The following is an 11,352-nucleotide window of genomic DNA, read 5'->3' as shown; positions in this document are numbered from 1 at the left end:
TGGGTGTGTGTGAACTGCTAAAATTTGAATCTGATGATTGCATATAGTGCAGAACAGACCTCTCTGTATTATTATTTCCTTTGTGTGTCCTGGAATACAAAAGAAACAGTACTGTGTACCAAAATGTGGACACTGGCAAGATCGAAAAAAAACAAAAAATGCGATCACTGATTAGAAGCACAAGAAGGCAGGCGAAAGAATATGAATAATATGTATAATGTTGCATCTGTGCCACAAAGTTTTCTGAAATGTACTATACAGGTCATAAAATGAGTTGTTTGACATCATGGACCATAAGGTGCATACTAATTCAGCGTGAGTAGGAACACTCAATAAAACTGAATTAAAAAAATTCAAGTGATGGTGAGATATGAAGAAGGTAGATTCGCCAGCGTTTGTGTGTCAGCTTTTACCCCTCCAGATCAGAGAATTTCCAGTTCCATTGTCTCAAAACACCACTCATATCTCCAGTTATTCCCAGTTTTAGATAAAAAGTAACCGCATCACATCTGGGGCGGGAGCATGGGGCAGGAGCATGGGTTGGACCATTGGACATTATATTGTGATCGTGACTGAGAAAATAAGAGTGTAGAAAAAAAACGCTAACTTTTACATGTCCTATACATTTATACCGGCTGTTACAGACACAAATGAAATGTATGTTTTTATTGTATAATAGTAACAATAAGAGCAGCTCACAACAGTAAATTTGCAGGGGAGCTGGTTTCAAACTCATGACCTTTGGATTATAAGTCAACAGCTCTAACCATTGCACCATGGAAACTGTCATAGTGTAGTTGCCCTTTTTATGGAAGTGTTTATTTGATATTTGGCCATCAGCCTTTACATATTATATAGTTCATGTGTATATTTTGTCATTTATTACTAAACATAAATGTAGTATATCTCAGGGGTGCAATGATTGTTTATTGAGAATCCATTTCCCTCCATAGAAAAAACCTGAATACTTTAGCGAGCCCTGCCAAAGGTACCTCAGAACCTGTCAGTCAGCAATTGCAGCTAAGATAAAATATATGTCCTGCATTTCTCTGGAGAGACACTAGGGGATTCCAAATCTTTATTTTTCCTCTATGGGCCTGTCCTTTTGCCAGTTGTCCTGTTTTGTGTGGCAGCATTAAATATTAAACTGGATCTTTCCAGATGGAGTTCCAGGCATATTACCAATGTATTGACTATTATTTTACAGGCCTCATGAAACCAGCTACACATTTTTATTATAATCCATGAACACCGTGGTTATCCTCTATAACATGTTAACTATTTAAAAAAAATCACCCTTCACAGATTCATTTTTCAGGTAAACACAAGGATAAAGCACTGAGATTTTTTAGTGTTAAATTTTAGTGTTTTATTTTCTGAATCTGTTCTTTACAGTCCAGAACAGTCGAAGCAGAATCAGGCACAAATCTGGAATCAAACCTGAATTTAAAACATTCTGTTACACCCTAAAGACAGACTTAGTCTTTTGTATTTATTTATATTCTTTATTTTATCTCAGTGTATTTTACAATAGTATAATAGTAATAATAAGTACTCTTACCTGGAGAAAACCTGTAAAATCATATTAAAAGGCCTTCATAAGGGCTGCATCATCACCACCACCACCATTACCACCACCATCACCTCCTGCATTGACTGCCATAGGATGCTAAACATCTCTAACTGACAGACCAACTCAATCAGAAGAGTTGTGACAGAGGTAGGATAAAAACAAGGCCACCTGGCTGTGTACAACATGCTGGGGTGGATGAACATTTTTCGTGTTGTCAGCAACAGTCATATCCCAGGCATCAAGGATAGTCACATTGAGTCCATGAAATACTTCTCTTTGGGCCAGATTTTGGATGTAGCCATGCCAGTTACTGAAACGAAGAGTGTCAGAGGTCAGCTCTCGAACATTCTCCAGTTTAATGAAGACCCTTGTTTTCGGACTGCGGGCCTTCAGCCTTTCAATTGCTTTGCGGATGTTTAGAAGCCTCCTTATATGAAGCTCCAAGGGAAATGGACGGAAGTGTTGTCCGACTGTGATTACTACAATTATATTTTCCCCACCAGCAATTTTGTCTACTTCTCTGGACACATAGTTACATTCCTTAATAACATTTAAATAGGCTGTAATCCAAGGATGGCCATGCTTCCTCCAGTCGACGGTTATATTTCTTTGTTCATCAACAGCAAGCATTGGGGCTCTACTCTTGAAATTCTCAGTGGTCTTCAAGTATTTTAAATCTGTCAAAATAAAAGAAAAAAAATCACACCATGCCTTGTATGCTAAGCCTAAGAAATAGAGTAAGTCACTGTGCAAATGCTTGACATTTTTACAATCATCCTTAACTGCTCACACAATGCCACAGAAGAATGTCCTAACAACCTAGAAGTGGTGCTGGCAGTCACCTGCAACAATAAAAAGATACAGAGTTTTAACAAGGATTGTGAACCCCTGCAGCTGTAAATCTCCAAATATGACAGCACAGTCTCATGTGTTTATTGTCCCTTCTACTGCCAGTGGGCCTTAACCATATAAAGCAGGCCTATTCATATGGTAGCCCATGGGCCACATGTGGCCCAGAAGCAACCTCTGAGTGGCCCAGCCTATAGTCCTGACAGAAATGCAGAGAAAAACTGAGAAAAACACATTTTGCGAGCCTTCAGAAATTCCTACATAAATTCCTACAGTAGTACAGAGATGAGTGCAACACTTCGTGTAGTCTAGCAAAATTCAAACCGCAATACAGCACATTGTTTTTTTGCCAGGTAGAAGGTGCTGGAACAGAAACGCCCCATCTCCGCTTTGGTGAGAGGAAGGGGAGGGCCCACATATGCAGGAAGTGGCACGTGCAAATGAACAAGCAAGTAGAGGAGAACGAGGGTGACAGAGCGGTGTGCTCCTGGGCAATAACACTGAAGCAGAAGATGAGCTGTGTAGAGGAGCTTAATAAGTCTGATTGCAGTTAAAAAGTTGAAGCATCTCCCAAGGCCAGAATAGTAGGAGTTTAGTTAGAAGACTCATCAGTTTTAAACTCCTGAAATGTGTACTGGTGTCGTTCCTCCCTGAATGGACATGGGAGACACCTCAACTTTTCAATTGCAATCATTGAACTCCCTTACTAAGAAATAAGAGTTTAATTAATGTGGGATTATTTTTATTTTATTCTCTGATTTTATATTACCAAGATAACATTTTCTTTGTAATTTGGTAGTTTAAATGGATTATGAATTTATGGATTACAACTATATATATTTGCTGTAATAAAATTTTCATCAGATACTACAGTAATGAGTGTAAAATTAATTTAGTATTTTAGAATGGACTATATTTATTTATATTATATTTACAAAAAATCTTTAAACACAAATTTAATATAAATATAATATACAACAGTATAACAGAATATTAAATAGATTCATTGCTTAATGGTACTTTAATTTTGCAAGAGAATACATGTCATTTTTTATTATAGATAAAAAGAACTTTGTCCCCACAGTGATATTTTGCACATAGTGTATATATATATATATATATATATATATATATGCATGTGTGTGTGTATATATGTATAGATTTTGTGAGCCTTCAGTATAATATATACAATATATATATTGTCATACATGTGCAAATAGGAGATAGTTTACAGGCTCAAATAATTTTATTGTATTTGCTCGCCAGAACTGGGTTGGCACTGTACTCTAACTCTTTCTCCCATTTTCCCTGCAGAACAACTGAAGAATCACCTCAATAATAGTTACTTCTGGCTTATGATGTCACTTCCGCTTGCACCCGTCAGTTTCACCTCCAGATGATGACACTTCAATTCCAGAATGCCACCTGCTTGTTACATCACTTCCTGTTGTTCTATTATATAGAACATTCTTACATTGATTAGTTAAGTATGTAAACACCAAGCGCTTAACTCAACTTTAACTAAACGGGGACGGTCCCCAGGACTTTGAATTTGTTCTTGTCTGTTTTGTTACAGTGGTGTAGTCGGCAGGATCCACTGTTTGAAGATGTAAGAAGAACAGGACAGCAAGTGAAGGAGCCTGCCTAACGTGCAATGGCAAATTATTCCACAGTTTTGGAGATGCAACTGAAAAAGCCTTATCACCTCTAAGTTTGCATCGTGTCTTAGGTACAAGTAAAAGCAACTGGTCTGATTACCTGAGAGCGAGACGGTTCATATGCGTACAGAAGTTCCGACAGATAAAATGGGGCACAACAATTAAAAGATTTAAAAAAAAAATACAAGTGTCTTGAAATGAATTTGAAAATGAACTGGAAGCCAGAGAAGGGAAGCCAAAAGTGGGGTAATGTGCTCTTGCTTGCTGTACCAGTTAAAAATCGAGTAGTGGCATTTTGCACCAGCTGTAGGCGAGCAATGGAGGCCTGGCTAATTCCAAAAATAAAAAGTGCTTTGCAGTAATCTAGATGCGAAGTTACAAAAGCATGTATCACTATTTCAAGGTTGTGTTTAGACAAACCAGGCTTGATTTTTGACAGCCGCCTCAACTGGAAAATGCAACAACAACAACAACAACATTTATTTATATAGCACATTTTCATACAAAAAAATGTAGCTCAAAGTGCTTTACAAAATGAAGAATAGAAAAATAGAAGACACAATAAAAAATAAAAATAAGTCAACATTACTTAACATAGAATAAGGGTGGACAGAAAAATCAAAAAAAACTCCAGATGGCTGGAGAAAAAAAAAAAAAAAAATGCAAGATTTTACCACTGCGTTCACATGGCTATTAGGTTTTAAAATAGACTCCCATTTCAAACCTAAATTTCTGATCATGGATTTCTCATATTGAGCCACAGTAGAAAGGTTGGTGCAGGGGGTCCCACTGGTGCCACTGGGTCTAAACAACATGACTTCTGCCTTGTTCTCATTAAAATTTAGAAAATTCAATGCCATCCAGTTCCTGATCATTGATGCTGACACAAAAACTTCTATCCGAGAGATAAGACCTAAACTATTGGAGAGTTGAATCTGTGATGCCCACCCACTGCTCTAGCCTGGAGATGAGGACCTCATGGTCTATAGTGTCAAAGGCAGCTGTTAAATCCAGAAGCGTGAGTAGTACACAGTCACCAGAGTCCACTGTTAAAAAAAATATCATTAAAAACCTTTAACAGTGTGGACTCAGTGCTGTGGTGAGTTTTAAACCCAGACTGGAACACTTCTAGAATTTCATGTTCATCCAAAAAGGACTTAATTTGTGTATAAATTACTTTTTCCAAGAGTTTAGACAAAAAAGGTAGATTGGAAATAGGCCTAAAGTTTGACATAACAGAGTTATTTTGACCCTTTTTTCAGCAGGGTTTGTACAACAGCATGTTTAAACTTTTTAGGTACCACACTAGAGGTTAAACTACTATTAATAATATCCTTAAGAAGTCGAAGAGAGACAACATCAAGTGGGGAGCCAGATGACTTCATACTGGAACCCAGCTGCTTTAAAAAGCGGAGAGAGACAGGCTCGAAGTGGTCAAACACAGCCAAACAGGGTATTAAAATGGATGGATCATGAGAAGGTAGTAAAATGAAGGAACCTAGTGCTTACAACCTTCTTCAATAAAAGGTGAAGATATTTATTACAAGTTTCCATAGAAGCTTCCAGATAGATGGGTTCATGACCATTAAGAACAGAACACAGTGTGTTAAAAAGTACACATGGGATGTAAGAGTTAGAGAAAATTTCATCAGAAAAAAATTTTGATCTAGCAGCTTTCAAAACTTTCTGATAACAACACCAACTTTCTCTCAAGATTTCAAAAGAAACCTGCAACCTGTCCTTTTTTCCACCTCCTTTCAACTCTCCTGCACTCCTGTCTAAAGGCATTGGTATTAGCATTTAACCATAAATTCAGCCAAGAAATCAGAAAAGTCACTTATAAAATCCTTATTATACTTTGGTGGACATGTAAACCATAGCGCAGAGCAGCACAGGAGAACGACCCAACTCAAAAAGACTCAAAACTGGAGAAAGAAACAGCTTTTTAAAATCGAAGTTGGATTTGAAGACAGTTGTTAAACCTCCACCATGACCCAAGAACTGCGGGGAATTAAAATATGAGCAGTCACACTGCAACAATTAAGAGAAATATGTATGTGTGTCGTACCGCATCCCAATTTCTTTTACTTTGGTTAAATTCTAGAAAAAAGCACACTTGTTTTGTTATACTGTATCTGTGTCTTTTGTGAAAGTGTTTATTTGATATTTGGACCTCACACTTCACGTCAGCATTTAGCCAGTTATTAGTAGAATATGAAAAATGTTTCTGTTCTGGTTATGTGTTCAACATTTCTTGAATCGCATTTTCTGTCATCCTACATTTACACAGATCGTTGTAGACACGGAACACACATGAAATGTATGTGTTCCAATTTACAATATATTAGTTATCCTATACAATTCATGGCACCTCATACCCAGATAAACAGATCTGAGCTGGGAGAACTTTGTGTACAACTAAAGCTGCATCAGTGGGGTATGGGATAGTACGCTGTCTGCTGCCTGTGCTGATAGACACATTTGCAAAACAAAAGACGTTGGTAAGGAGGAGCGAGGGAATTTAAGGTGGCCCAGCATTATGAGCTTTGTCATAGGCTTCAGGGATTCTACTGTTAACCCCTTGGTTTGTCCTTTTATGAGAGTGGTGGTGATTAATGGTTGGAAGGAGAACGCACTGATAGATTCTGGCAACATTTACATTGTCACTCGCCAATATGTGCTTCTACAACAGTGGCTTAAAGAAATGACCAGTCTAACCTGTATTCACAGGGACACTCGATGGTACAAGTCGCCAACTGTGTGGTCAGCTATGAAGGCACCATACAAACCATGCAGGTGGCGGTTCTGCAAAATCATCTGTTCTTTGTGATACTCGGTAGAGATTGCTTAGATAATAAAAGCGGTGGCACAATCCTCACTCCCTCTCAATCTTTTGGCCTTGTAATGGATGGAAACGCTCCGCCCTAAACTATCTCCATGCAATGTTATCCACTGGCATTAGGGGATCATATGGGAAATCAGAGTGACGTAGTGGAGGCCAAATTGATGTGGCCAGAAACGTTATCTATCGACGACGCGTCATCCAGGTCAGAAACTCTGCCCCTTGAGGTCAATTCTGATCCCCTTTCTTCTTTACACTTTCAATTTAGGTGAACGCCGCATCCATTAAACAGGAGCAGTGATGACTCCCTTAAATTTGCTAGAAATGCAGTAGTCTATGTATACAGCCAGCGCACAGATCTTCCCATACCCAAAGGGTCCCACTTTGTCTTTCATAATGATTTATTATATCGAGTAGCTGAGCATGAGGGAAAGGTGAGGTCTTTGTTGCTCATTCAACCTTCCAGCATACACACCTCCTTGACTCCCATTTGGGAGCCGAAACAATGCTGGAGAGGATTAAATTCTGATTCTATTGGCCAGGGATTAATGAAAAGGTCCACCATTTCTGTATTTCCTGTCTGGAATATCATTTAAGGCAGGTTCCTAGCAGGGACCGTGCTGCTCTAAGCCCGATTTTCCTTGTTGACGTTCCCTTTGACCAAATTGGGGTTGACATTATAGGAACTTTTGATCACTCTGCCCGAGCAAATAAATATATATTAGTCCTCATGGATTATGCTATTCGTTTCCCAGAAGGCTAATTAAAAAATATTGTACAGGAACTTATAGTGGTCTTTGCATTGGGGGACATCCCTAAATAAATCTTAACAAATTAAGGGATGTCGTTTACCTCTGAAACATTTAGGGAAGTTGCCAAATTACTTGGAGTAAAACATCTCAAGACCGCAGCGTATCATCCTCAAACTGATGGTGTAGTTGAGCAGTTCAATCAGACCCTAAAACCAAATCCTACGCAAGGTGGTCAGTCTGGATGGAAGAAACTGGGATCAGTTACTTCCCCTCATTTTTTTCGCTTATCAGGAGGTCCCTCAAGCCTTAACAGGGTTTTCCCCTTCTGAGTTATTATACGGACGTCAACCCCAGGGACTACTGGACATCCTTAAAGAAGGTTGGGAGGAACAGGACCTTCCATCGACTAATATTTTAGAGTATATCATGCAATTATATGATAGATTGACTAAAATCTGACCTATCCTAAAACAAAATATAGAGAAAGCTCAAACAGCACCAGCCTGGTGTTATAACCAGGGGACAACCCTATGGGAATTTCATTCTAAATCAGTGGTTCTCAACCTGTGGGGCAGGCCCCCCTAGGGGGGCACAAAGTAACAAAAAGTGGGGCACAAAGATGTGAAAAGAAAACAAGAATCAAAAATATGAAATAAACATCTGTTGAAACAAAAACAAATTAACTTAAACTACATTCTGATACTAGAACAATAAATTTAGAGTTAGATAAATGTCGATAAAAGTTAAGTAGGTATAATAAAATATGCATCTACATTTCAAAAAAATGTTAGGGGGGCCACGATTAAAACTGTTATGAAAACTCAGGTCGCAAATACTTAAAGGTTGAGAAACGCTGTTCTAAATTACTTTTCTCATTGGCAGGGCCCATATGATGTTAAGCAGCAAAAAGTGTTGGTTGATTATTTAGTTAAACAACTGAATTGTTCACCCATCGAGTGGATTTATCACGTTACTTTGCTGAAACCATGGAGGAAAAGGGACCTGGATCCACTCCTGACACAACTTTACTCTTTGTTCACTCATAAATTTTCTTTCAACTTTGGTCCAAATTTGGCGCCCACTCAAAGACAGGAGCTGGAATCAGTGATCCTGTCTATTCCTGAAGTAGTTAGTGAAAAACCCAGCCGAACCTCACTAGTTCAGTATGACATCATCATCAAACTAGGGGTGATAGTCAGGGAACGCCCTTATTGCCTCCTGGAAGTAAATAGGTTGAAATGGAACTTGAGATCAAGAAAATGTTGGCACAAGATTTGACTGAGGACAGCTATAGTCCCTGGTCCAGCCCCATCATCTCAGTCTCTAAACCTGACGGAAGTTGAAGGTTTTGCAATGACCTCTGTTGGCTTAATCAAGTTTCCCAACTTGATGCCTACCCCATGCCTCATGTGGACGACCTCCTAGAGGTGCAAAATACTTGATCATGCTTAACATGACAAAGGGGTACTGGAGAATTCCTTTAATGGAATCTGCTAAGGTCAAAACCGTGTTTAGCACCCCTAGCAGACACTGGCAGTATCGTGCTCTTCCATTGAGTTTAAACAGGGCTCCAGCCATATTCCAACGTCTGGCGGGTAAAGTCCTATGGCCCCATAATTCCTACAGCACCGCCTACCTGGATGACATTGTCATCTATTCCGATACATGGAACAACACCTACAGCAGGTACAACCTGTACTTCAAGCACCAGGTGAAGCTGGCCTATGGATTATTTCCAAGAAATGTTTATTTGGATTTTCGGAGGCAAAATATTTGGGCTACAAAGATGAGGTACAGTGAAACAACAATGAGACAACAGTTCTCCAAAGTTGAAACCATCCTGAACTGGCCACATCTTTATGGAGACTGATGGTGAGACACCAAATGATTGTCTCGCCCACTTAGGTCACCTTAGATCCGGTCACCTCTTTACATTTTTCATTTTTTGCAAACTCCAGGGGCTTCATGTATAAATGGTGAGTATGTACAAAAATGTTGCATACGTCCATTTCCACGCTTACATCGCAATGTATAAAAACTAAACTTGGCATAATGTCACATACATTCTCATGCCAGCTCAAACCATAGCATACGCAAGTTTTCATCTTGGTTTTGCAAACTAGCGGCACCGAGTGTCAAAGCAGTACTGCTGTTCCTGGGTGGCTTCCCTTTATTTTTTAGATTCCCATCCCTTACGCTGCTTTATTAAATACACTAACATTAACTGCGTATTGTTTTTTAGTTTAAGGCATCTGATTGTAATCAACGCATAACCATATAATGGTGCATGGAATGGCCAAACTATTCCAAATACCATGAGTATTTTAACCCACTGCATCTAAGTGTGGAATCACAGCTCTACAGTAGCTGATTGGAAAGCTCCTTCACAGAATTTGTCAAGAGCACAGAAAATTATTGGGGTACAGCTTCTAGCACGCACTGCATCAGCCAGTCTATTTGAACTTTTCCAATTCGGCAAACGCTTTAGAGCCTTTCATGCATGAACCTCACGGTTCAGAAACAGTTTCATCCCAAGAGATATAAACGTACTCAATCAGTCCATCAAGTGCTCCTGGTAGAACTGTTTGTACTTATAAGTACAATTACCTCACTGTAAACTAATATTGCACATCCTGGGCCACTTATGCTTTCATATTGTATATTTTTCATTTTTTATAATATTATTATTATTATGTTGTTATTTTACCATTTTATAGGAAAATAAGTTAAAGGAGGATTTGCATATTGAATCTTATTGTACCATACAATAACAATAAAGAAATTCAATTCAGTTCAATAGAAGAGAGCATGTATTTACAGATGATGACGACTGGCTTCTAAGTCGACTTAGATTTCCAGGCACTATCTTCTTGAAGCTCTTGATATCATTTTTAAGATGAAATGCAGTAAAGTATATCTATCTATTATTATAATGAAGATCATGGAAGACAATTAACAGACCCGCGACACGAAAGAGATTGGCCACGGAGCGTCTCGCTGGGACCTTAAACATGAGACTTTGTGCCAAGAGATTGACCCAGGACCGTCTCGCGGGATATAGAACATGAAATTCTTGCAAGACACGCCCTACTTACAACCAATATCAAATAAGACCACGGGCAGCAAAACACTCAGTCGTGTAAAGGCTTTGAGCACACACAGATCCAGGGCTCTCTGCACATATAAAGCGTATAAGGACAATACGTTATAAATGAAACGTCGATGACTAAGCGAAGAAGAAAGAGTAGCGCAGAGAAAAGAGACTCAAAAGCGTAGGAGAGAAAAAAATGCAAAAAGAAAAAGAATAATCTAGGTGCAAATTCAGAAAATCAGAAAAGGTAATCAGCCCAGAACAATTGGAATTAAAACAAAAGCAGGTCCAATCGGGCTCAGAATTAAAAGACAAAGTAGAACTTCATAAAGACGTTCAAAAACTTTGGCGCTATACACATGCAGAGAAAGTTAAAGAATATGAAAGCAGGAAAATTAGAAAGTATCAAAAAAAAGAAAGTAAAGATCACAGTAGCGCAAACAAATGGAAATTATTCCTCGAAAAAAGGGAAAATAATCACCATGGACCAGTTGTCTTTGAAAAAAAGAAGGACAAAGCAAGGTCAGAAATAGAAGACAAAGAGTAGAAAACAAAGTAAAACATCATAAAGAGGTTAAAAAACAAGG

At 38.6% G+C, this 11,352-nt stretch overlaps 1 protein-coding gene across 1 annotated transcript in view; it reads right to left on the bottom strand.

The window, feature by feature from the left end:
• Positions 1–1,239: 1,239 nt before the first annotated feature.
• LOC120543053 (NXPE family member 4-like) overlaps positions 1,240–11,352 on the bottom strand; it is a 177,267-nt gene continuing 167,154 nt past the window's right edge. Inside the window, exon 7 of the mRNA XM_039775896.1 lies at positions 1,240–2,250. Coding sequence (XP_039631830.1) covers positions 1,697–2,250 — 554 coding nt within the window. The 3' untranslated portion in view covers positions 1,240–1,696. The remainder of the gene's footprint in view (positions 2,251–11,352) is intronic.

This window comes from Polypterus senegalus, chromosome 13 (assembly GCF_016835505.1).
Source record: "Polypterus senegalus isolate Bchr_013 chromosome 13, ASM1683550v1, whole genome shotgun sequence".
NCBI lineage: Eukaryota > Metazoa > Chordata > Cladistia > Polypteriformes > Polypteridae > Polypterus > Polypterus senegalus.
This window is presented reverse-complemented; position numbering and strand designations above follow the sequence as displayed.